At 44.3% G+C, this 26,176-nt stretch overlaps 1 protein-coding gene across 1 annotated transcript in view; it reads left to right on the top strand.

Annotated features, from left to right (window-relative positions):
• The window catches only part of SETBP1 (SET binding protein 1), a 272,487-nt gene that overhangs the window by 108,424 nt on the left and 137,887 nt on the right, over positions 1-26,176 (top strand). Inside the window, 1 exon segment of the mRNA XM_086629708.1 lies at positions 4,720-4,791. Within this exon segment, the coding sequence (XP_086485834.1) occupies positions 4,720-4,791 (72 nt within the window).

The raw sequence follows: 26,176 nt of genomic DNA, 5'->3' as shown, positions 1-26,176 counted from the left end.
TAAGGGAATAAATATCTGGGAGGAGAGCATTTAAGAGGAGAGAAAAATAAATCAAAGCTGGTGCCAGGCTGGAACCGGCAGCTGGTTGCCAGTGCAGCAGGCTGAGAAGTTGGTGGTGGAAGTGCCCAGTGCCATGTTTGGGTTGCTTAAAAAAATACACCCTCCCTCCCCTGCTATTCCACCTCTGTTTTTCTCCCAGCCCCGCAAGCAGGAGGAGGAATTCGTTTGCCAGTCTCAGGCTTGCAGGAAGTTTGTATTTACAGCAATGCCAAGGAATGCAAAGAGAGTGCGTCCTGCCCCGTGGCACACGTGTGTGCACACACGTGTGAACACTGCAGCACCGTGAGCTTGGTTGGACCTGCCAGACGTGATACGGGTGCAGTGGCTCTCCACTCTGAGGAGATGCCAGAGCATTGGCAACCATGGCACGATTATTTTTGCTGATGTGAGAGGAGGAGGTGGGAGGGCTGGAGATGGAGGAGAAAAGGGTGTGTGGGGGGGCTGGAAGGTTGTAACGCTTGGCTGGAAAAATTTAGAGGAGTACAAAGGAGAGAGCGATGAAAAGGGGTGGTGGGAGGGGGGAGAGAAAGAGGCTGCGAACTGGCTGCTGTGGAGGTGGGAAGAGATTTATGTTTGCCGAGCGGGCTCAGTTCGGAGCGGGCTGGGAGGGTGCGGGATGTCACGGACGAGGCGGGGGGTACCACGGGGAGCCCGGTGGCCGAGCAGCGGGGCTTCGTCTTCTTCCTTTCTTTCCTCCTCCCTCCGCCGGGTGCTCGGAGGAGTAGGCAAGACAAAAAGCTGAACCAGTGCCAAGAAGGAGCTGCAGCGACCTGAAAATGGCACTCTGCGCCGCACTAATATTTTGAAGCCGGGCTGTGCCGGAGAGCGGCAAAACGTGCTGGGAATGAGAATGGCTGTGGCTCAGGGGTGTTCTCCCGCCTCCCCGCTCCCCCTTTGCCTTCTAAATGTGATCCTCTTCTCCCTTGTAGTCATATTTAGGGGTTCTGGGAAAAAGAGAGGGGAGCTGTGACAGGGACTTGGGGCAGAGAGGGTGCAGAAGGGGTGCAGGCTCTTGCACCCCAGGGGTGGTGCAGTGTGACAAGGACTTGGCAGAAACGCTCCGCTTGTAGCCGGTCTCCAGCCCATGTGTGTGTGTTACGATGCTCACCAGACAGGATTATAAGCGAAGAGAAGAGCTTATTATAAGAGAAGGAGCGAGCATGCTCATCCCCTCCTGTCGTCTTTGTACTGGGGAGGGATTTTTATTTCTTCTTATTTTTTTTCCTAGGGAAGAAGAGAAGATTTGATTCCCAGGGAGTTTTCTGATTGTTTTCCTGTTACCACTCCTTCCCCTCCTCCTCGCTGTCCTCCTCCTCTCTCTGTACCCATAAGGCTGCTCTCATGTCTCTGTATCCTGATGCAAGGTTACTTGTAGGACACGCGAATCTCTGCAAGGTGCAGCATCGGCTGCGTCGGTGTTCCCCTCCGCTTCTCCTTTGCTGGGGGACAAGGCAACTTCCAGGCAGCTCCGCAGCTCAGCTGAGCTGGTTAACACTGTGTCAGTGCTTCAGTTGTAAAAGCCTGTTCCTACAAAGCCTGCCTGGATAAAACATACAAACACACTCAATCATATAGAGCTGAAACTTCTACAGCAATTCATAATTCATTAATTTGCAAGGGATAGGCTGGAGTTTTGCAGTGATTTTTGCCTGAAGGAAAAGGTTTTGATCTCTGTTTGTCCAGCCTTCCCTCCATTCACTGACTAGGAAGAGGTACATGAAAGTATCCTTTTTTTTTTTTTTTTTTGGTATAGAGTTTTAATTTTTTTTTTTTTAAATCTTTTAAAAATTGTTCCCAGCACAAGCATTATTGTAGTAGTCCAACACCTGAAGCTGAATGCAAAGATCTTCCACTACACACACACACACAACTCCTCTCTGGATTGCGCTGGCATTTGGATCTGAAGTTTTAGGTTAGCTTTAGAGAAATCGGAGACTGGAGAAAGAGATAACCCCTGCCTTTGTGTTTGAAAATGGGTCCAGATCCTCTTTTAACAGCAGTTTTAGCACTCACACAGCTAGCAGGACGAGTTCAAGGAGACCTTGCCAAAGCACGGGCAGAGGCTCATTTGCTTGCTGCATCTCAGAAGCTTGTGGGTTGTTGGATTATTAGCTTGGCCCAGTTTGTAGTCCCAGGTGTGGGATGATCCCCATATCCTACCTCTCATCTGAAAACCACGCCCTAATGTATATTCAAACCACTTCAAATCTCCCTTTTGGTTTCAGACACATGGGCCTGGTTTTGGAGCATCTAATTCTGCTCGGGTAATGCTTTTGGAAATAAATGATAAATAATGGGGAATTTAGGGAGACTTAAACATGTTTTCCAGACTGTTTTCCTCACCCTCTTCTTCTCACAGCTCCTTGCAGATCAATAGTCTTTCCACAGTAGAAAATGGAAAGATCAGTCCCAAATTAATGCTGCTAGGAGGTGCACTCATTTCTGAGGTGACGTTGGCAGGCCTTCCATGGAGCAGGACGTCTATATCAACTGATCTTTCACTCTTCCACCTCTCAGCTGTGCCTTGAACCATGTAGTTGCTGCAGCTCATCTTGAACTTGCACAGAAGAGATGTTGTTGTCTCTTCTTGTGGTTTTCTCTTTGTCACAAGTGAAGGGTATGTAGCGCTTGGCCCAGGAAACCTTGAACAGGGTGAAGAAACCGTGGCAAATGTCAACAAGATGGTTGGGCAAGTAACTTGGAGTAGTAATCTGTGTGCGATTTATACGTTCCACCAAATCTTACCTGTTCTTCGTGAATGAAGTATACGCATAAAAATACGTGGGTTTGTGTGCACTCATGCACTTGCTGTTTGCTTTTCAGTTGCCTCTTTGACTTAATGAGTTGTGTGCTTAAGCTACCATCCTCACTGAGGGCACACATCATGAAGACCTTGCCTGAATTTCCCAGCAGTCCTTGCTGATAGTTTTGGCTGCAGCTGCAGCTCTTTCGCTGGCCACAACCTCCTCTTTTTAACCTGAGATCCCTGACTGTGGGATGCCAACCTACAAAAGCAAATGCCAGGAGTGGGGATTAAAGCCCACATCAAAGTGAGCAGAGGAGATCCTGGCGGCTGTCCTAACCTGCCATGCGCCTGCACAGACCATGGCTCACGCTTTTAGATGTGGAGCCAGCTTCTGTTTACTACTGATTTACACCTCTTAATACTTCAGTTACCAAATAACGATTCCCAGCAAATTTATAGAGAAGATCCCAAAGATAGAGACAAATATTAATGTGGACCAACAGCACCCATGTGCCCAAAGTAACAATGCGGTGTTTGGTATTCAAGAAGGTAAACTGAGGAAAGCAAATGAAGAGACCTTCCTAAACCTTTGTATTTCACAATGAAGATCTCTTTAATTTCCTCAATATCTTGACAATGCTCTGGAGTAAGGAAGCTTGTCCATCTTAGGACAAAAATGTTGCTCTTATACTTTCCAGCTAGTCCAAGTGAGACACCTGGGCACCTTGGTCAGACTTCCCAAGAAGCATTGCAAGACATCGGCAAGGCAGCTGAACATCTTTTTCTTTATTTCTCCTTCTATCAAAGATGTGGCTTTGGATGTGTTTCCCTGAAACATGATGTGTCATGAATCTCAAGTCACTTACTTGAAATCTCTCACCCTTGTAACACTTTATAATGAGACATGTTGTCTTCTTGGAGTTGTTAGGAGAAGACTTGTGTCTATAAGGGTTGATCTGGAGGACTCTTCCAAGGCTATCTTCCAACTCTTCCCCCCACACCTTCCCCACTCTCAGTCTTTTATTTTTTTTTGACTGGTAACCTCACATTTCTGCAATCTAAATGTGCAAAGGCTTTGCAGTCACGGTCCAGTAGCTGGGTTAATCTCAGACCCCTGGAGTGGCAGATGGCTGATTTGTTGCTGATTCCAGTTGCAGAGAATCAGGCCACCTATTATCTTTGCACAGGCTGCTGTTTAAAAGGATGCCTTGGGCAAAATCAGTGAAAAGCAAAGTAAAGCAAAGCAAACGCTCTCTGATCTGCGTTGAAGATCATACAGGTGAAAATGTAAAGTATTTCACCTTTGTGTGAAGGGCTGGAGAGGTGGACAAAGAGGGGAAGAAGGGGAGAGTAAAATCTCCTTTTCAAACCACAAGTGCAGAAGTACAGAGCAGAGTGGGTTTGCCACAGTCACAGTGTTGAATCACAAGCATTTACCCTGTTTTAAATGGTTTTGCAATGTGGTAATCCTTGATTTCAGCTCCTTGCTTTGAATCTTAAACAAAGCAAGTGAGTTGGCATCCTGTGACACTTTCCTGCTCTTCCTAAGCCTTTCCAATGCGGGTTGTCACAGGAATCCATGATACCATCATGGATCATTGCGTGTCCTGTGGCTGCTGGGAAAAGGCATGATGGCCCCATGCTTACCAGGGCTACCTGAGAGGACAAACCTATGCACCTGTGTGGGTTACAGAGAAGCTTGGGGAACCTTCCAAAGTCGAATGAGGCCCAGGGTGAACTCCAGCACCAGGCACTCAGAGGGCCCCAGCTAGTAGGTGGTGGTGGGCATGCAGAAAGATGTAATGAAACGGAGAAAGGTAGAGCAAAACTTTGGATGCTTGTGACCATTTTCTGCATGGTCATTCCCACAATCAAGGTTTTCTCTTTTCTCTTTGCTCTGGGAATCTCCACAGAGTCAGATGAAGAATTTGGGAAGAGAGTGTGGGTTCCCTGTGCAGAGTCCAGTGACGAAATCTGTGAACAAGGTAAGAACAAGGGGTTATGGCTGTGAAAGTTTTTGTTTCTTCCTTTTACCTTTGCAAGCACATTATTGCAGCTCTAGACATGAAATTTACTATGTGCATAGCACAGAAACTGATATTCCAAGCTCTAAGCAAAAGAGTCTAAAAAGATTAAGCTAAATAGGGCTTCTTTTTAATGCATGCTATTATGATGGTTTGGGTTTTAGAGCGGTTTGTATTGTATCCAAATGATCTATGTGTGAATAATTGCTACCAATCTCCTGACACCAGGACCTAATTAGGAAGTAAGAGCCTTAAATAGGCCATTTGCGTAGTGAGCTTCCATATGTCTCCTTGCGCAATTTATTTTCTTCACTCCATTGAGATATAATGAGAATGAAACTCCTAGAACTGCCTTTGACTCTGAGGCTCTCCTCTTCATCTTCTCTGCAGTTATAGTCCACTATTAAGAAGATAATATCTATGTCCCTTTGTTCAGAAAGAAAAAGCTACAGTACTGCTACTCTCACTAAGATTACCCAAGTTTCTCTATTTCCAAGTTTCCAATGGAAATAGAATGAGAAATGCTAAAACAACCTGCAGCCTAAGAAAAATGTAATGCTGTCAGAGAAAGCGCAAAGAAGGTTAGGGTGGGATGATCCTGAAGAAATACTACCTACAATATCTACCTCAAAACCCTGCTGAAGAGCAATGTGGTATTTCAGTCAATATATGGAAGCGATTTGAGGAACTCAGTGCATAGCTGCAGTTTAAAGAGCGCCGTGTTGGTTTTGTTTGGCTTTCTTCCTTTTAGGATGTGGGGGAGGGGGTAAGGCTGGTACAAAGCTACCTGAATTTTGTCTTATTTTTGAATATTTAGCTCAGTCTAGACCAATATGCTCTTTGGGGCTCTCTGTTTGTGTTATGTTGCAGAGCATGTTCTTTAAATATGATTTGAGAAGATGGCCTTTATTTTCAAACACATTGTACATGCATGACTCCATCCCATGTTTCAAGCGTCCTGATTCATTCTTTTGCTCCTATCAAGCCCAAGACAGCAAAACTTGAACATGATTAAGTATCATTTTTCTATTAGGATGAACTTTAATGAGTACTCAAGATTTTGGGGTTTCCTCTCCCATTCCTATCCCCCCCCCCCCCTCCAAATCAGGGTCTTATTTAGTTTCCTAGTGAGAGACAGTTCCACTTGCAATGATTTTGTTTATGATAATTCACTTGCATATTCCCTTCCAGGAATTGTCATTGCCTTCCAGAAGGACGGTTAGCCCTGGTCCTCTCGCAGTGATAATTATAATCAGACCTGTCAGCCTTCACACAGTCTACACTTATCATTTACATTTAGGAGGATTTTTCCTGAAGTCTATTACCAGTGCTGCTCTTTAGGGAAAAATAGTAATGATTTTTTTTCTGCTAATCTTTGATGGCTCTCAGTTTTGAAAGCATGGATAGGAGCAAAATGAAAGTCAGTTGCAGTTAAAGAAACTGCCTGTTGGTCCTGGTGTAGAGCTCTGCATATGGAGAGCCAGGGAGTGGGCAGATAGTCTGGAAAATGCTGAGGGGTTTAATGTGGTTGAGACAACTCTTTGAGTATATGGGAGATGCAAGCCAGTGCTTTTTCCAATGGTAATGCTCACATAAATTAGCTCTGCAGACCCGCTAGACAAGGGCTTCAGGTGGCAGATGGTTGTTGGTAGTGGTACCCTCTCTCTCTCTGCTGTTTTGGGTAGTGATCTGTGGTTTTGCTCATGTTCAACCACTTGGACACAGGATGGCCAGAGAAGCAGCTGTGGTCAGTGCTGGAGGTGATGGCTGGCATCCAGGGATGGGCACAGAGCTGGACCAATGGACCCATTGCCACCAGTACACTGCAGTACAGCGGTGACCAACTGGCCAATGTGGTGGTGTCGAGTAGGATGTGGTTCAGTGTTTTATTCATCCCAGGATGTTTGAAAATTGTCCACCCTGGTGTTATTCACTGGGAAACACATCGCCCCATTCACTAGATTTTCCCCAAATTTTATTCTATTATTCCTATCAATATGCTAATAAGGCCAATTTCTTTTTTTTTTTGCTTTTATCCTAACTTAAAAAAAAATAAAAAGAAGTAGTTTTTAGCTTTTCATTAGTCTAAATGAGATATATATCTTTCAGTCCCTCCTATTATTACTGCCCTCTTTGTAATGTTCTCAGAAATTGGGCTCCCTCAGTTTTGGTCAGCACTTTACAGCTTTTGTACCAAAGGAAATGGTGGGAGAGTGAGAACTCTTACGTTCTTTACAGTTTTATATTTACAGTGTGCAGGGATGTGATTTGCCTTTGTTTTATTTAAATTCACTGGGAACTAGAGATTCATTTATCAGATGTCACTCCCTGAAGAAAGATAAATGCCACAGAGAAGAGACTTCGTCTATTAGACAAATAGATTTGAAGGTTTTACTATTGCATCCCTCTGCTTGCTGCATGGAGTAACAATGCCTTTGACTGAACAGAGACGGACTGATACTTAGCAGTAACATCTTATGACCTTTTGATCAGCTGAGATCTCAAGCCATATTAGTAGACAGATTATGATGTGATGGAAAGAGGGCCAGGAATAGCTTTTTTATCATGACATCCTTGCTGTGAATATCCTTCTTCAGTATATTCAGGTGGTTAATCACTAGGGCTAGGACAATAATTTGAAAACAAGGGAGCTAAATGGTGGTATAGGCAATCCAAATAGGCTCGAGTTTGCTGACTACAGTTGGATATTACAGCTTACAGTTTCTCCCTAATATTCTCCTACCCTCCTGTTTCTACCAAGGCTGTGGGTGACCTTGCAATATTTCTGATCACTAATAACCCCATTTTGGCAGAAAGATCAACACAGAATGGACCCTGAGTCCTTGGACCACAGGAGAGCTGCAGTCCCTGAATCAAAGGTACGCACATGGTGAATATGGATATCTGACTGCGAAGGGAAATATTCATGTGGAAATGTTGCTGTGTCATTTTTGAGATAACAACAGTGATGCTTAAACCTATTTCAACCCTTTTTAGGAAAAAAAGTGCAGGTTTTAAAAAATGCACAGCCCTGATGATAGTATTTTTCTTTTTTACAGAGCCAAACAAACAAGAACAATTTTTACATTGATCTTTCCTACCTGCCTGTGCAGGAGTACTCCTTAAACTTTGCTGTAGGTTTAAATTAGCCTCCTTTTTATCTTAATGACCTATATGAATCTTCAATATCCTTGATAAATGGGCATAAAGGAACTCATTCATTTCTGATTCTGCATGTCAGTAATGGTAGTGCAAAAGTTTGATCTGGCTGCTATGACCACTTTTAGAAGAAAGGAAGGAAGGATGGACACATGCTTGTGAAGTCTGACGTAAATGCATTTAGATCTGTCTGAGCATGAGCGCATGTCCAGGCAGCCCGTGCTGGTTATGGAGCATGTAGCACAGCCCTGTACATGTTAGCATGGAGCTATTTGAGTTGTACACATTTTGTTTCCTCTTGAAGCCAAACAAGCTGCTCATTTTCCTGATGGGAAGAGGGAGAAGGGCTAGCGGTGTGGGAATCCCAAGCTGCTGTCAGTGTAGTGGGGATGCTGATGTGCCAGGTCTGGAGAACAATAGCTGCCACAGCCCTATGGAAACTCTTTGAAAATGAGAAGGCTATGGAGGTGGAGGAAATGCACAGCACGACACTGTCACCTCTTATCTCCCCCAGCCTCTTCAATCAAGTGCCTACTGGGCACCTTTTGCACTAGATCATAGGATCATAAGGTATTAGACTCTGCTGGCATGAAGTCATCTGCCATCCTCCTGGCATTATAGCTTCCTGAGCCAGGGAGCAGCCGTGAAATATCGAGGCTGCGACCCCACATGGTGCTTGTAGCTGCAGCTGGCGGGGATGCAGAGGTGTCCAAATAGGAGCTAGGAGGAGACACCAGCTGTCTGAGACAAGTCTCCACCACCTTTTCTTTGGGAAAAGCAGGCACTGCAAAGTGTGGATGACAACCTTGCTGCTGTCTATTCACCAGTAAAGTGCCATTGCTGAAGTACGACCAGATCACTACAATCAGGTGCTCCTTCCCAAGCTCCATCTGCAACTACAACTCTGGTTGCTGCCCAGGTGATGCCCATGGATGAGTGTTGCAAGTGTCAGGAGTGAAACTATTCAAAGAAATGGATTCCTCTGAACCTATCTGAGGGTAAGAGCTTCTGACCACAGCTTTGAAATCTTTCCTCCAAGAAGGCTTTGTGGTGTGTGTGGTGAAGAAAGCGTAGGTACAAAATGTTTCCTCTGCCTCCCTGTACTGCCTTGTAGTGCGTGGCTCCCTGTGGGTTGTAGGAGGGGTTCCTGGCTTGGAGAACACCATACCAAGTTCTTCCCTCTTGGCGTGGGATTGTGTTAATACTGCTGTGCCTTCTGCCAGATGGTCCTTGCCCTGAGTCAGTTCTCCTCAAAGTGCTTGCGTTCAGCTTCTTGTAGCTCAAGAGCATTCATCAAAACAGACTGACTTTGCCTTGGGCAGCTCAGCACAGAAGTTCATATCGGACTTCTTAAAATCCTCCAGTGTAACGTAGTTAGAGCATATGGCAACTACTTGAGGTGGGATGCTTTTTTTGGGGCATGCACTTTACAGTTGCAAATGTTGAAGATGTAGTACCATGATTTGTTTATGAAGTTAAGCTGTCCACGTATGACATCTTCATAATTTTAAACATGTAGCATCTGGTCCTTTGCAATTATTCTTAGACTGCAGACAGCAGTAATCTCCGGTTTCTCACTGAGTAAGAGTAATATCATGAACCAACAAAAGATTATTGTTATAACCAAATTTAGAGCCATACATCTCCCTTCTTCTCACTGGAAAAAAGTAATCTTGGGCAGGAAAAGGGGAAAAAGGACATATGTCATACCAGTGTTTTAGGCTGCATCTGTCTTAAGCAAGTTAAGCAATGTCTGGGAATGTTGCTCAGCATGGGAGCACAAATGGGTATACTCAGACTACCAGATCAGTCCTTGGCATGCTGTCCTGGTTTCAGCTGGGACACTAAGTTTTGCTTTTTGACAGCTAGAACAGTGCTGTGTTTTGGATTTAGTATAGGATTTTTTATGAGAAAGTGCCAAGTGCAAGGTCTTGCACACGGATTGCAACAATCCCAAGCACAAGTACAGGCTGGGCGGAGAATGGATTGAGAGCAGCCCTGAGGAGAAGGACTTGGGGGTGTTGGTTGAGGAGAACCTCAACATGAGCTGGGAATGTGCGCTTGCAGCCCAGAAAGCCAACTGGGCTTCATTAAAGGAAATGTGGTGAGCAGTAGATTCTCTACTCTGCTCTCATGAGACCCCACCTGAAGTACTGCATTCAGCTCTGGGGATCCCAACATAAGAAAGACATGGACCTGTTGGAGTGAGTCAAGAGGAGGGCCACAAAGATGATGAGAGGTCTGGAGCTCCTCTCCTATGAAGACAGGCTGAGACAGTTGGGGTTGTTCAGCCTGGAGAAGAGAAGGTTCCAGAGAGATCTTATATCCTTATAGCCTTCCAGTACCTAAAGGGGCTACAAGAAAGTTGGAGGGGGGCTTTTGACAAGGGCTTGATGATAGGACAATGGGCAATGGCTTTAAACTGAAAGAGGGGAGATTTAGACTAGATATAAGGAAGAACTTCTTCACTCTGAGGGTGGTGAGGCACTGGACCAGGTTTCCCAGAGAACTTGTGGATGCCCCATCCCTGGAAGTGTTCAAGGCCAGGTTCGATGAGGCTTTGAGTAACCTGGTCTAGTGAAAAATGTCCCCATCCATGTCAGGGAGGTTGGAACTAGATGATCTTTGAGGTCCCTTTCAATCCAAACCATTCTATGATTCTATGAAAAATGTTGATAGCACTCTAATGTTTATAGTTGGTGCTGAGAGGAGCAGGATCACAACAGGCTGACAGGAAGCATAACCGAGACAGAGGGCCCACAACTCCCCTTATGATTTGAACTTAGCCTTAGGATTGAGGGGTAACTTGGCCAATGGAGTATTCCATATCATGCAATGTCATGCCCAGTATACAGATGAGGGATGACTGGGAAGTTTGGAGTTTTCTTCTGAGGGCTCCCTTGGACTCTTGGACTCTCAGAGTTCTAGATCTCTCTTTCTCTGTTTTTGGGCTTCTCTCTCATCCAGAATTGTGGTGTCAGGACTTAACCCATTTTGAGATCGTTTGCCAGGAAGGGACAGGCATTTGTCACTGGGTTGTGAGCAATTACTCTGTGCATCACTTTTTTATATATATTATTATCATTATGTATTTTTTCATTTATTATCATTATTAAATTATTTTTATCTCAACCCACTAGTCTGTTGCTCACCAGCCTGGGCTGCGGCACCAAGGACGCTGTTGCATCTTCCGCAGCCAGGAGGAAATGGCCTGCCTCTTGTAGGCAGGGTCAGTACCTTGAGTTGATTAGTAATTAGTTCATTATCTCAACTCAGTCCAGCTGGCTAATAATGATTGGTTGCCATAATTCCCCCTTTTTGTTTTAGCATTTTTTGTTTTCACAAAGGCTTTAAGGTGAGCAGAGACCCAGTCCATTCATCCAACTCCAGCACGCTTCACTCCCGCGAATACCATGTTGGGGCTTGCGGCTTTACCTTCTTCTCCAAAGGACTCTCGCTCGGCTCCCGGCTCCGGCTCTTTTGGCTCGGGCTCGGCTCGGGCTCTCAGCTCGGTGAGGGAGTCGGGGCTTCCCAGGGTCTCATGGATGTATCACGTCGGGGTCACCAGTTGTTGCTCACCAGCCTAGGCTGCAGCACCAACAACACTGTTGCATCTTCCACAGCCAGGAGGAAATGGCCTGTCCCTTGTAGGCAGGATCGGTACCTTGAGTTGATTAGTAATTAGTTCATTATCTCAACTCAGTCCAGCTGGCTAATAATGATTGGTTGCCATACTAGTCTTCTTCCCTTTTCCCCTTTAATTCTCTTCCTTTTTCCCCTGGGGCTGGGGGAGTGTAAGTGAGTGGCTGCATGGTGTTTAGTTGCTGGCTGGGTTAAACCACGACACGTGCTTTTGGTTCATGACAACTAGAAAACTCCTAAATCATTCCTAAGCATGGATCAGGGTTCATCCCAGTAAGCCATTTGCATTTAGCTGCTGCATAAGGGAAGCTAAGGCATGGTTGTGGGCAAGAGATACGAACTGTTCTGTGCCAATTGGCCTCAATGTCTGGGAATGTTTCTGGGCACGTTTAATTTACTAGTGGCTGAAGAGGCTCAAGTCCAACTGAGAAACTGGACTCCATCATCCTAAACTCCATTTGTCAGCAGTGGGAGAGAGAGACGAGCCACCATCAGAGGCTGATTCAGCCTCCCTTGGCCCTGACCTCTCCAAATCATAGATGGTTGCTAAGGCAGCTAAGCCTACAGGGTTCAACATGCTGAAAGCAGAGAAAAAGCTGTATCATCCCAGAAAGAGGCTATGTATAGTACAGGTGCATTTCCTGTATATTTACTAGTCACCTTCCCTGCCTCTCTGAGCTCAGATTAAAAGAGTTTTAAGCCATTCAGTTGCTCTTTCCTGCAACAGCGAGTGCCACCAGTTATTTTTCTTCACACAAAGTGTTTCTTTCTCCCTCACCATAGGAAGGATCCTTTTTCAATAGTTTCCAGCCATAAAACTGGTGTTCTGTATAATTTCCTTTTAGTGGTTTGGTGGTTGGTACTTAAATGTGTCCATAGGAGACAACTGTACACTTATATGTAATAAAACAGCTCATGGAAGGATATAGAATCATAGAATCATAGAATCATAGAATCATAGAATCATAGAATCATAGAACCATAGAATCATAGAATCATAGAATGGTTTGGGTTGGAAGAGACCTCAAAGATCATCTAGTTCCACCCCCCTGCCATGGGCAGGGATGCCCTTCACTACACCAGGTTGCCCAAAGCCTCATGCAACCTGGTCTTGAACACTTCCAGGGATGGGGCATTCACAAGTCTCTGGGCAACCTGTTCCAGTGCCTCACCATCATCAGAGTGAAGAATTCCTTCCTTAGATCTAATCTAAATCTCCTCTCTTTCAGTTTAAAGCCTCTTTCAGTTTAACTTTCTTGTGCTGGGGACTCCAGAGCTGAACGCAGTATTCCAGGTGGGGTCTCATGAGAGCAGAGTAGAGGGGCAGAATCCCCTCCCTCGACCTGCTGGCCACGCTGCTCTGGATGCAGCCCGGGACACGGTTGACTTTCTGGGCTGCCAGCGCACATTGCTGGCTCATGTTGAGCTTCTCATCCACCAGCACTCCCAAGTCCTTTTCCTCAGGGCTGCTCTCAATCCATTCTCCGCCCAGCCTGTACCTGTGCTTGGGATTGCCCCGGCCCACATGCAGGACCTTGCACTTGGCCTTGTTGAACTTCATGAGGTTCTCACAGGCCCACCTCTCCAGCCTGTCAAGGTCTCTCTGGATGGCATCCCTTCCCTCCAGTGTGTCCACAACACAGCTTGGTGTCATCTGCAAACTTGTTGAGGGTGCACTTGATTCCACTCGATATAGTATTATGTCTTTGAAATATAAGTAAGTCTTTTGTTTGATAAATAAAGTTTTATTTTGAGTTCACTCTATTGAGATATATATTTATATATCTATATATCTATATCTCTATCTCCCTACTTTTTCACACTGAATCAAAAACCTAAGTGAAAAAAAAACCTGACTTGACTTGACTACTGCAACCAAAATGTAATGTTTCATTATCTTTTATTTCATTAAAATCTGTTCATGTGCAAGGGGATCTGGTATAATACGTGTTTAAACATATCAAACAAAACATTTTCTCTTCAAGAATGCTTCAAGTGTTTGGTCACAGTGGGGATGAAATTATTGATTGAATTTGGCATATGTTTGGAAACATGACCTTAATCTGCAGGTTTCAGTGAAGAAGTTATTTTCCTCAGTTATTTCAGTAAGTCAGATAAGTAAATTATGTTTTTGACAAGTTAAAGATGTTCCATTTTAGACAAAGGAAGCGATATCCCAGTTGTGTTACTGAAACTCAATGTGCTGTGTTGGTTGTTGACAACTGCACATTTATTGTTTCAGTGTTCCAGTTTGCCATCAAGTATCAATGCACTGCTACTTACCAAATAATCAATATTTCCGTCGGTTGAGTATGCCCTGGAAATACAATATTACTGTTAATATTGATCCACACAGCAGAAATCGAGACATCAAACTTTGCAGGCCAGCACCCTGGCTTTTACTTGCAAAGCAACCAGCTTGAAAATCACTAGAACGTGCTGTCCCCCCAGGGACCAGTGTTTTCTGCACAGCCTCCTTCTGTGCATAATTATGAGCACGAACATAAACACAAGGGTATCAGGGCACACACGACCTACAAATGTGGTGCGTACAGTTTCATTTCAGCCTTCTCTGGTTCCTGAGCACAGCAAACCAGCTGTAAAGAGCACTGGTAAAATCAAGTTGCATCAGCTACAGTATCCACCTCTAATGGTGCAGCATAGCAGCTTGGTTGGCCAAATTAATCAACATCCCAGTATGCTCTTCTTCATGGGAAGAGTGCAACGGGCTGTGGATGGATGGCCTGAGACCTCTGGCAGCCTTCTCCAAGCGTTGTGAGCAACACCATTAATGAAGACTTATGTGGTTTCCTTGCAGAGCCGACTTTAGGCTTAAGTTACTGGCCAGGAGGAAGAAAGTCCTGCAACATTAAGGTGTGCTGGCAGCACCAAGAGAGTCTGTTCTTTGCTCCCAGGCTCCCAGGTTGCCTTGGGAAGAAGAAAATGTGGTGCTCCCCACTCCCACGTGTGCATTCACACACACCCCTGTGAGTTTGGCAGTCTCTGCCATTATCCATAATGGCGCTGCAAGGAAGCTGTGAATGAAAGTTTGGCAGAATGATTTTACAATTGTCAGTCTTCCCAGAAGTAGCTCAGAATTTCATTAACTAAGATAAAGGCACGATTTCCTAAAAGCTCTTTTTCAGATTTTACTAGACCCAGATAAATTAAATCAGTATTTTATCTGTGTGTCACCAAAATTAGTTGGCACAGTGCTCCTCATACAGGAATATTGTCATTCTGATTTCTGTATTTCAGCAGCAGCTGCACTATATGATACTGTCATCACTGATAGTGTTTCTTTAATAAGTAACTCTACTTCAATAATAAGAGTGCCGGGAAGAAAGTAACCTGGATATGAACAGAGCACATCCTCGGTGAGGGTAAGCAAGGAGATGCAGGTATCTGGGAGAAGGGAATGGCTCCACCATGCCACCGTGGTTGGGAGAAGGTGCAGGAAGATGATAGAAGGGTAAAAGCAGGAGCCTCAGGTGGCTAGAAGGAGTTCATGAGAGACCCTAACAAGGTGGGAGAGAAAAACAACTTTCCTTACACTGCCTTAGGAAGAAGGAATCAGGAGAAATGGTACCCTCTGCAGTGCCTCACTCCCCTCTTTGGGAAGGTGGCGTCATCTTTGATTCTTTATTGTCAAGACCTGCTGAGAGTATCGGGCAGAAAGGTAACAACTAAGAAAAAAACAGAAATTTTTCACTCCGAGGGTGGTGAGGCACTGGAACAGGTTGCCCAGAGAAGTTGTAGATGCCCCATCCCTGGAAGTGTTCAAGGCCAGGTTGGAAGAGGCTTTGGGCAACCTGGTGTAGTGGAGGGTGTCCCTGCCCATGGCAGGGGGGTTGGAACTAGATGATCTTTAAGGTCCCTTCCAACCCAAACCATTCTATGAATCTATGATTCTTAACTAGCCTTTGAACAGGTATAAAAGGAGCAGGCTGGTGGTAACAGACTGTTCCTTGCATAAAGCCTGGAAATCACTGGGAAGAAACCCAGCAGCATCTTTTTCTTTAGGTCACCCCTTTCATAGGAGCCTTCCTTGCCACGTGGCAGGAGAAGGAGCAGCACCCCAGCCCATGCAGCTCCTGAAACGGAGCCATCTCGCTCTTGAGTGACTCACTCTGCTAACATGGTCACACACTCGACCTTCCCACAGGGTCTGAGAAAATTCCCACAGCATATGGAGGAGCATGACTAACGGTGGACAGGGTTCTCCCCTCAGTGCCACAGAGTGTCTAGATCAAGACTTTTTTTGATGACATTACCAGCTTAGTTCTGTCTTGCAGTTGACTTTTGCCAACATTGTCAAAGATCCCCTGGCTCCTAAGGAGCAAATTCATCAGCCTTATCCTTCATCTGAGAGCTTCAGCTTGTCTTCCGTATGGTAAGACAGTCAGCACCTGGGAGATGAAGCTCAAGTCAATGTCTTGGGAGGTCTGTGTGAAGAGCAAGTATTATCTTTTACTGGGAGGCATCAAGGTCAAGTTTGATGTGCTTAGAGAAGTCTGAGTTGCAGGGAGATGCAATGCAGGGCTCTGTATCTACCGGCATTTCCTAAGACCCTAAGACTTTGTATCAAAGATTACATTTCTACACTCTTTCAGAGGGAAGTAACAAAAATTCAGAGACTCAGCCAGGAGGACGTATGACTTATAGCTCAGGGTTGATACAGTGCAAGACATGGAGTTAGAGCTGAAGTTGTCATCAGTTGCGGCTGTGTCCTATCAATCAAAGGAGATGATGCCATGGTTGCATGCTCTTCAAAACATTTCTCCCTCCAGCAGTATCACCTCTTCTCTGTACAGCCTCAGCAGCCTACTTCTGCTGCTTTAACTGAAACCAGAAATGATGTCTATATTTTTTTTTTTTTCATTGGATGGTGAGTGAATGGCCATTTCTGCCCTTATTTCCTCTTTTAGATAAAATGTCCCAAAATGTCATCATTGGGGTTCAGACGTCATTGGTGACTTTAAAATCCTCTCCAATTGCCTTGGATCAAAACCAAATGAAATAAAAATCAATGTGAGTCAAGAGGCCAAGACACCAAACTGATGTGCCCAACAGAAGCAGCTTGCTGGTTTCAGAGTGTTTCTAACAGCCATCTGCTTGTTTGAATTTGAGGATGTGACGCTTTTAAAAGTCAGAGAAAAAAACCACCCTCAACCACAGTCTTCAGATATTTTACGTGATAGCAGGATTCTCTTTTTTGTGCCCATTTTCTTACAGCCTCAAGAATGTCCTGTTTTGCAATCATACTGTCAGCAGGTGTTTGTGGCCCTGCTGTGTTTCCGAAGCCTCAAAACACTTTTTCCTCACCCCTCTTCTTGACTGAGCAACAGAATAGCATGTGTTATTGAAACTGAATAGCCACTTATTTATTTATATGGTTAATGATTGGCCCTTTTTAGCTAAAGAGATACATTTTTTTCATGCTACTCCTATGTCAACTCTATGGTCCCAGCCTTGTCCTGTGTAACAAAGAAACCGATCCTTTTATGAATGGTGTTAACCAGGACACCAGTGACTGAATCACATTTAAGAGCTAAATTCCCCTTTTATTCTCAAAGGTGGTCAGGATCAAAGCACTGAGAGGCCAGATCTGGAGAGAGAAACTTGAACTCCTGATGTATCCTTCCTGTGAACAAACAAAGACATTATAGATTCCCTTGATGCCAATGTGACTCCTTTAATCAGCAGCATGTCCACAGTTAAGAAGATGATATTGTGGTAGTCCATAAAAATCCCCGCTGCGGTTCGAGCATCATAAAGTAAATATATTATTGTTCTTGGCCCAAAGGCTCTATGAACATCAAAAGGTGAAGACTGGAGTCGAAGGGTTGGCAGAGGCAGGCAGGCAGCGTCGGGAAAAGGCTTCACGGTGCCTATCAACACACCCAGCTGCGGCCAGCTGTTACCGGCGTTGGGTGCATTCCACTGGGAGAGGTTTGCAAAAGAGCTGTGGGCAGAGATGGTGGATGTGTAACAAGAGTCTTTCCTTTGCAGGAGAGACAGCCTTGGAGAAGAGAGCAAGGTGTACTAGCAGGAGTTCTTTATTCTCTTACTTGGCACTTGCTTAGCGAAAAGATTATTTCTGGATTTTCAAAACAAAAACCCCAACAAATGAATAAGGCATTCATAAACCAATGAAAGCTACATTTTCATCAATTATAACAGACTTCATTAAATTCTGGACATTTACCACATCACAATATTTATCTGCAAGGCAATATTTCCCCATGCTTAATAAAAGGGAACAGCGGGAGTAATACAGCAAATTTAAGCCACTTCTAGCATTCAGTGTCAGGATTTTAATGGCACCCACATTACCTTGGCTTCTTTTTATAGCTTCACTGTGTTTTATATGACAATACTTAGGTTTTATGTCACACTTTTTGCACATAAATCTCAGCATCTCACAAAGTAGGGCAACACACTATGCCCATTTCAGAGAACAGAAAAAACACTAAGTGAGGTGATTTGGTTGTGACCACAAAGCAGCACTGCTGGGAACAGACCTTGATCTTCTTAAATTCCGTCCTGGGAGTCCAGTATTTCTCCAAAGGGAAGCTTCACTCCTTTGTAGACAAGCTTACATGGGGTGTGAACCAAAGCCTTGCACCAAACTCAGATAAAGGGAGTGGGCATCTCCCTGTTGGCTCTTCAGCTGATGGATAGCTGTTCTCTGACAAAGCCCAGCACTCAGAATTGGTAACCACAAAGGAAAATATTCAGCTTCATAGATAAAACCAATAGCATGAAGCTGTCTGTGTTGTCCTTCTGTTTTTATCACTGGCCATAGCCTGTTACCTCTTTCTAGGAAGATTCTCTGTAAGTTCTGTTTGGCATGGAGAAAGGTAGAGCTGACCTCTGTTGTGTTGAACTTGCCTGTTTGCCATCTTCTGATCTCAAATTTGCTTTGAAGGCAGCTTGGGTGCAGTCTTCTGAAGCAGTGTAGGACTCACCAGGTCCTGTGCTGGTGTCTGGCAGCAGCAGCAGTAGTGACTCAGCAGGCACAGAGACATAAGAGTAGTGCTGGAATTCCCTGCAAAAGCTAACTGTGACACTAGGTTACCCATAATTAGACAGTTATTTTGGATAGAAAGGTGCCTACTTTTTTTAAATGACCCCATTCCCCAACCCTGTGCTTCTAGGGGCATCCTAAAAGCCCTGGACCAGGGGCTTAATCCTGAAGTCATCCCTCTGGTCTCCAAGTTGGGAACCTGTGGTGTTCCTAAATTGCTTTACTGTGTTACAGATGGCCATACTGGCCAGCCTTACTGCAGACTTTGAGGGGCCACTCTTCAGTCCAGCTATGCAATGCCACCATGCCCCTTCAAATCTTCTGAAGTGTCTTTTGCCATCATGTGCCAGGCTATTTTGCAGGGAGTTTGTTTGTTTGTTTGCTTGTTTGTTTGTTTGTTTTCAAGAAAAACATGAGAATGAATGCCCAGCAGCTCCAGAAATCTCTGAGAGCCACACTGCAAATGCCCTCTCTCTTCAGTGCTGGAAGTCTCCTGGCATGGAGCTGCCTTTGATTTGCAATGACAGAGGATAAGACATATGAGTCTCTTTGGGCTTCCTCCTCCTTGGAAACAAACTGCAAATCTAAATGGATTGTATCCCAGTGAAATCAGCCGATGAATGAAACAATCAGGCAGGTTCAGAAATCTTCCCGTTACTTCCAGGGAGGAGACATACTTGAAAACGACTCCTTGGTAATTGAGGAGCCATCCCTCCACTGCTACTGCGGCACTTCCCATTAAGGCAGCCTGTGGTCATGCAGCTCTCAACAGACTAGAGAAGCGGAGGAGGAAAGTGGGCAATAGCATCCTTCCCCCACAGTCTTGTCTGCCCTATAGACACATCGCCCGGTCAAGGAAAGATCTTTCTGCTTCTAGGCTTGGATGTCCTCTACAGGGCAGATCAACGGGCTAAGACTAGACCTAGGGAGTGGCATGCTGGTAAACACATAGCTGAACCTGTGTCTCAGCACCAAGCCAAGCTGCTCTTTCTGATGAAAGCTTAAAAAAGTGCCATTCCCCAATTCCATATACCTCAAGAACCTGACTGCCTCCTACAGATTAATGATTTTGTGAGGCTTTTAAAAATACCAGGGGAAGACTTCAAAGCCTCTGGCTGAAATCTCCCCGTCCACGCAGGCCTGACCTATTACGGAGAGTTGGTTTTCTAGAAGAGGACCCAAATCAGAGGATGAGGATGCTTTGGCCGATGAGTATAGCAAGTCAAAGGAGGAGTGTTTCCTAAGCACAGACACTCAGCCATTATTAACTTTTTATCAAACAGTGTGAGAAATATGCCAGAGGGTGCTCACACGAGCGTTTGCATGTGAGAGAGAAGGCAATTTTACCTGCATGGTGACTAAAGCACCAAAACCATCTTTTGATGACATCATCAGATGCAATTTGCATTTAAGTCACAGTATTTTAGATGCTGCAAGCATAGAGGTGTTTGATAGCTCTAGAATTGAACTTACAAAGAACTGGGGGAACACAGAGTTTGAAATGACTCAGCTTCCTAAGTCAGATCTGTTTCTCCCCTCATTTCTCCTGCATTGCTTAGTTTGTGCAAAGCTTCATCCCCCATCCCACGGCGCACAGACAGAGCCGGCGAAGCACATCTGAAAGTTTCTGTCTGTAGATGCAGGCCTAATACACTCCAGAAGGGAGAAAAGAGCAATCAGCTACAAGAGAACTGAGCCAATTAAATGTCTGAGTAGTGTTTCGAAAGCGAACATGGGCAGCATCAGAAATTTTCCATCAGCTGTAATAATGCCAATTACTTTGCCAATTGCTGATTCCACCGTGATTTGTTTAGTGCAGTCGTGCTTCGGCCCCTTGCCTGGGCTGATAGGCTTTGTTTATGCTGACTGTTCGTTTGCAGAGCTTCTCTCTGTTTTTTTCTCGTGCTTTCTCTGTTCCCTGGGGCCAGCTCAGAGCCCAGAATAGCCCTCCTCCCCCTGTGCACATTTCCAGCCAGGCAGGGTATCACCAAGGGGCCATGAGTTTCTTGGGAGCAAGAGATGCTGCTGTTGTTCCCAACTACTCCGTGAATGCAAAGATAATCCTCCCTTCCCCTTTCTGCCAAGGACTTTAAAAACCAAAGAATTATTCCAAGAAGTCAAGCAGCTTGTCAAGGAACAGGCAGCTGGGATCTGCTGGAACAGTGGCTCTGGAGATCATTGCCTTTGTCTCAGGGAGAGAAAGAGGGACCTTGTGTCTCTTCAGACAACAAAGGCACACAAGGACACGTGCACACTCAAAGTGAGTTTCCCTGGAAAGTTAGTGGGAGCTTTTCATTACTGTTTACATTCAAGTCCGTGGAAATTAGTGGGTGTCCCCCTTTGCACAAGAGCCGTGATTCTTCTCCTGCTAATTGGAGAAGAGGTCTAATCAGGGGCATTCAAAGAGTGCATCTGCCTGACTGATGGCTTCAATGTAAACTGCTGTGATATCTTCCAGAGATTTTAAAAGCTGCTTGAATTCCCTTCCCTTACCCATCAGGTCTGGTGTAGGGAGGGTTGAATGACATTTCCTCCTCTGTCCTACTTGGGACAAAAAGGGATGACAATCTCCAAGGTGCATAATATATTCCCCTCCAATTTTCATCCTCTCTCAGCAGCCTCTTCCATCCTTAGTTTCTCAATCATGATGCATTTTGCATGTACCAGCTTTGCTCCCAGCTGCCTTGTGGTTTTGGTGGCCTGCACTCAGCTTTGCCTCCTGGCTTGTCTTCACAGCCGGCTCCTGGGTGCAGGTGCCTGGCGAACACCACAAGCAGGGACCAATAGCAAAGCCATAATACCACCATCCTGACTGACACAGGACTGTGTGTATTCATTTAAGTACTGATGAACAGCAGGTAGTTCATGCAGGGCTTTCTTGTGCACCTGGTTTACCCTGGACGCTCAGTCCCAGGCAGCTGGTGTGATAACATGTGTACATCCTCACTGGGATGCAGAGGGACTTATTTCTAGCCATTCCTGGGGCAGGCAAAGGAGCCCCCAGAAACATGATCTGCTACATATATGCAGTATCAGCTAGAGGTGAGGCTATCAGCTCTCTGTTCATACCCTGCTATCGGTTTCAGCTTTGCAGTTGACAAATATCTAAGTGACACACTTTGCTGTTCGCAGCCCTCCTCATCAACAGGAATTATAAAAGATCCTCTGAATGTGTTTTCAGCCCTCACAGTTCGTATGGGCCACAAATAGACACAAAGCAGATGGGCTGCTGGCCCACGTCAGAGAAATGTGGCGCAGGAGATTTGCAGGGGAACCCTCTAGTAACCCTAAATTGGGAAAATTAAAGCAGCGGTAGGCTTCAGGAGAGGGGCACACCAAGATGTGATTCCTTTTTCCAGCAGCGTCACTGGGATGGACCTTATTCCCCACAGCATGGCAGTTTATGTAGTCCTACAAAATGTGAGTGGGTCTGAAATCTCCCCTTCACAGTCCAGTGGTAATATTTTTCATCCACTTTGTATTCACTGCAGCACAGCTGCCATGGACACCAGCTGCAATCCTTGTTTTCTTTGTGGGAAACTGAGACACAGTAAAAAATAATTTTTCTAAGTCACAAACCTACTTTGCTATCAGGTTAAAAATAGATGAGAACATCTCCTATCTCCTGTCTTACCTGCAGGACAGTCTCGCATTCAAAGATATTTTATGCCTGAGCATTTGTGGAATAGCTAGTAACTCAGCAGTCACTAAGTCCATACCATGTTCAGTTAACCCTCAACTAAAACAAACATCTATAATATTTTGAGGATACTCAAATATTTTCCTTTTCAGAAAGCAGGTGAATCAATTTCAGCTATGATTGGTGTCAATGTCACTAACCCTTTTCTTTATTCCTCTTCATACTCTACATACTTACTGACTACTATTGAGGGTTCATGACATACTAATTGTGTGTGTGTTGCAACATAATAACTCATCTGGAGATTTAAAATGGCAAAGGGATTATAAAGCTAGAGGCGACTCTGTTGGTATGGCCTGCTTGGTGTTTATTTTAGGAAAGGACCCGTTATTTCAACATGTTGGAGTGCTGCCCTCAGAGCCCTGACACTTCACGCCAGGCATCTAAGGTCAAAGGCAGGCAGGTCTCTCTCCTGATGTCTAATCTGACTCTTTTGTAGGATCGTCTGCTGTGTAAGAAAAGCAGCATTCAGCAGAAGTAAAGCCAAATTTGTCATAGGCCGTACTACGGGAACTTCACTGTTGGGTTACTAAGTCAAATCCAGTGGGTTCTCGTCTGGACACATTTTCTATCACAGTGCCGGGGAAGCCAAGCAATAGTATTTCATGCAGGTCTCATGCTGAGTACTGCAGACTTTGATTATGTTAAACCCTAGGAGATTCTGGAGACATTTCTTCTTTGGTCCAAAACAGCAGAACATAGTTTTGTGTAAAAAGAATGGGAGAATACCAGCTGATATGATAGCAGGCAGTGAACGGGGCATGAGAAGATGTGTTGTCTAACTCCAGACACTGACTTGCAAAGACTTCTGCATAGATATATCCCCATCCATAAAATGGGAACATTAGTAGTTCTTTATCTTGCAGAGGGTTAAAAAGCTAAATTAATTATTGTTTGTGAAGCTAATTGAGATTCCCAGATGAGTACTCTTTGGAACATTCTAATCATTATTATTATTGTTATTATTTCCATTGAGATTTGATTCCATGTAATTAGTTTGCTGTGTCTGCAAACAGGTATGTTCTCTTAAGCTATTTGGAGGTATTCCTCATGGGACTGACCCACGAAGAGCTGTATGGCATAAGAAAGCACTGGCAACCAGGGCTGAGCCATCTTCCAGCTTTTCTACCTCACCCCAAACCTGCATCCACCTCCTTGTATGGTTGTGCTCTTCAGAAAGTCATGTTTCTGCAAGTGAATAGAAGCAGTTTAAGGAAACAGTCCTTATTACAAGTTTATGCACCATTATAAATTATTATGGTAAATTACACTTGTGTGTATGTAGTGGAATAAAGCCCAGAGGTGGATTACATCCAATCCAGGGAGGAAAAAGGTTTTCCAACAACATTTAAGTGTCTCTAGGTTTGTCCATCAGCTTCTGTTGGGTTTAACGTTAAATAAATGATCATGCAATGTGTACCAGTCACATATTGTTTTAGTTTACGCTCACAAGTTCTGTTGAGCTCAGTAATTCTGAGCTAGCTCAATATTTTCAAAAAAGTCGACAAAAGCTGCAGTTGTCATTACTGAAGATTCACTTTTCAAGCATCTCTCCCGCTTAAAAGTAGCACAACTATAGTAGAACAAAAAAAGTTACTAAAATGGTGCTGGTTTTAAAACAAAACAACCCTTTAAAATTATGTAAGAGCTATTGGAAGTATATTGTTTTATTTATGAATGTGGAACTCTGTCTATTCATTATTTCCTGAGTCTGGGTGAGTGTGTTTTGCTTTTTCTATCCTTTCATAAATAAGCAATAATTGACATTGAGACATTCAAAGGAGTGAGTTTTAAGGGTTTTGAAACACCAGCAGCTTTGCCAGAGGTTTCATCTGAGAGAAGCTAAGTCATTATGAGCTGGAAAGCTCGAGGAAGTAGACAAAAATAATCAAGTCAATGTGTCAAAAAAAGCTGTACAACTTCGACTGCAGTTGTGCTTGTTTACCTTTCTTGTGCATAAAATCTCAGAGGAGATAGGCTTCGTGCAGGGAAAATGGTTTTAAGCCAGCTGAGGTACTTTGCAGTGCTTATAACTCTGTTACAACAGGAATGTAAGGGTGCAGGCATTTCTGTTCGTTTACCAAGTTAGTGAAACACTCAGCTGGATACCTGTGTCCAACATAATCAATTCTAATGCTGTGGGTTTTGTTATCCTATAATCCTGGAACAGTCCTTCAAAATCCGTATCTGTCAGTGCAAATATATTTGGCCTAAAGGTAACCGGGAAATTCATTTTATATGTCCCTGAATGAATAGAAGGCTATATTCCATTTTTAAGGATGTGTTCATGGACCCTGAGCCACCTGAATGTCTGCAGAGATGTGCCACTGTCTCTGAAAGGCCGAAATGAGAGTTGGCAATTGGTGTCTCCTTCGGTAGGAAATGTGTAGTTAGAGGGAAGGAGTTAATACAATAAATAGTTATTTAATCTTCTGTATGTCCAGCTTGAACTTGCAAATAATAGAAGCACAGTCAGGGTGCTTTTGCTTGCTAAGTGTTTCATTGGCTTTCCCCGTATTAGCTAATATACCACTGGAAAGAACTGAAATTTTAGACTTGCATTTGCAGGATTCCCCAGCGTTGCTATCAGCAACCTCCCAAACCAATCCATTCAGTTGGTCCTTTGATGTGCAATTAAACCCAGGAAAAAATAGCTTTGTGTAATGTATAAATAGAAAAGCGGGGAGATAAAGGCAGTGTTGAAGTCGCTTGCTGACAGCTTGGCATCCAAACGTTGAAGGTGCATGCCACCACCTCTGCTGAAGAATGAGTCCTGAAAAATGTCTGCTCCTTCCCAAATTGTAGCCCCTGAAAACTAGCATTTTATTCAACTTGCAGTTACTTTTGTTCCATTGGAAAGCAAAAACCAATAGTCTAAGAGGCAGGCTTGAATTATCTTACTGGCAAAAATGAATTTTTTGTTAGAAGAAAATAACGGTTGCTCTTTAAAAAAGTGCTTTTATTAGATTGGTTTTCTCTTTATCTCTATGAAAACAGCATTCTTGCAGAAAGCCATTAGGTCTACCTATTCTTACTGATGAATAACTGGCATGTGAAATATAGACCTCTTGCATGGTGCAAAAGGTCAGAGTACGTGCCATGTTCTTTGAGCATCAGGGATAAGGCAGCCAGGCACATTTTGATTAACCTGACAAAAGGGTGAGATAATCCAAGTGGAAGCTACAGCATTTGAATGAACTTCAGTCATTAATGTCTGCTGTATCTGAAGGCCTGACTGATCTCCTGCCAGTTTTACATTCACGTAACTCCATGGCCAAAGTGGAGCTATCATGCTTTACATCACTGGGAAACTGAATTTCACCTTCTGGAAGAACCAAAAATAGTGGATGCCAAAGGCTGAGGAAAGTCATTCAAATTCAGGACTACAAGGAAATGTATGGAGGAAAAGAGAGGATTACAAAGGGTGCAGTTATCACCCTACAATTACTCATCTTACGAAGATGGGCATCTAGTCCCAGCTGGACTTCCAGGCTCCCTGTACAGCCAAAACAGAGCTCTGGGCATTAGAGTGAGCCATGCATGTTTGGCACCCTCACCACTGTTATCGTTATATCTCTGTGCTGTCTGAATTGTATTTGCCCAAATGTTGGATCAGGTCAATGTAAAGCTGGACGAGGTCTCTTGGGTTGTCACATCCAGCTCACAGTGAGGGCATTCCCTGTATCCCATAATCCCCTCAAAACAAATATATTAAGTTCCATCTTAACCTTTGCTTGATTTGTGTCCCCACTGTTTCTTCCAGTTTATGCCTTAAATTTATTCATACTCCCTTCTCTCATGCTCACAGTGTGCAA

The sequence above is a fragment of the Tauraco erythrolophus genome, chromosome Z (genome assembly GCF_009769465.1).
Source record: "Tauraco erythrolophus isolate bTauEry1 chromosome Z, bTauEry1.pri, whole genome shotgun sequence".
Taxonomy (NCBI): Eukaryota; Metazoa; Chordata; class Aves; order Musophagiformes; family Musophagidae; genus Tauraco; species Tauraco erythrolophus.
The sequence above is the reverse complement of the archived record's forward strand: the minus strand, read 5'-3'. Positions and strand labels throughout refer to the sequence as shown.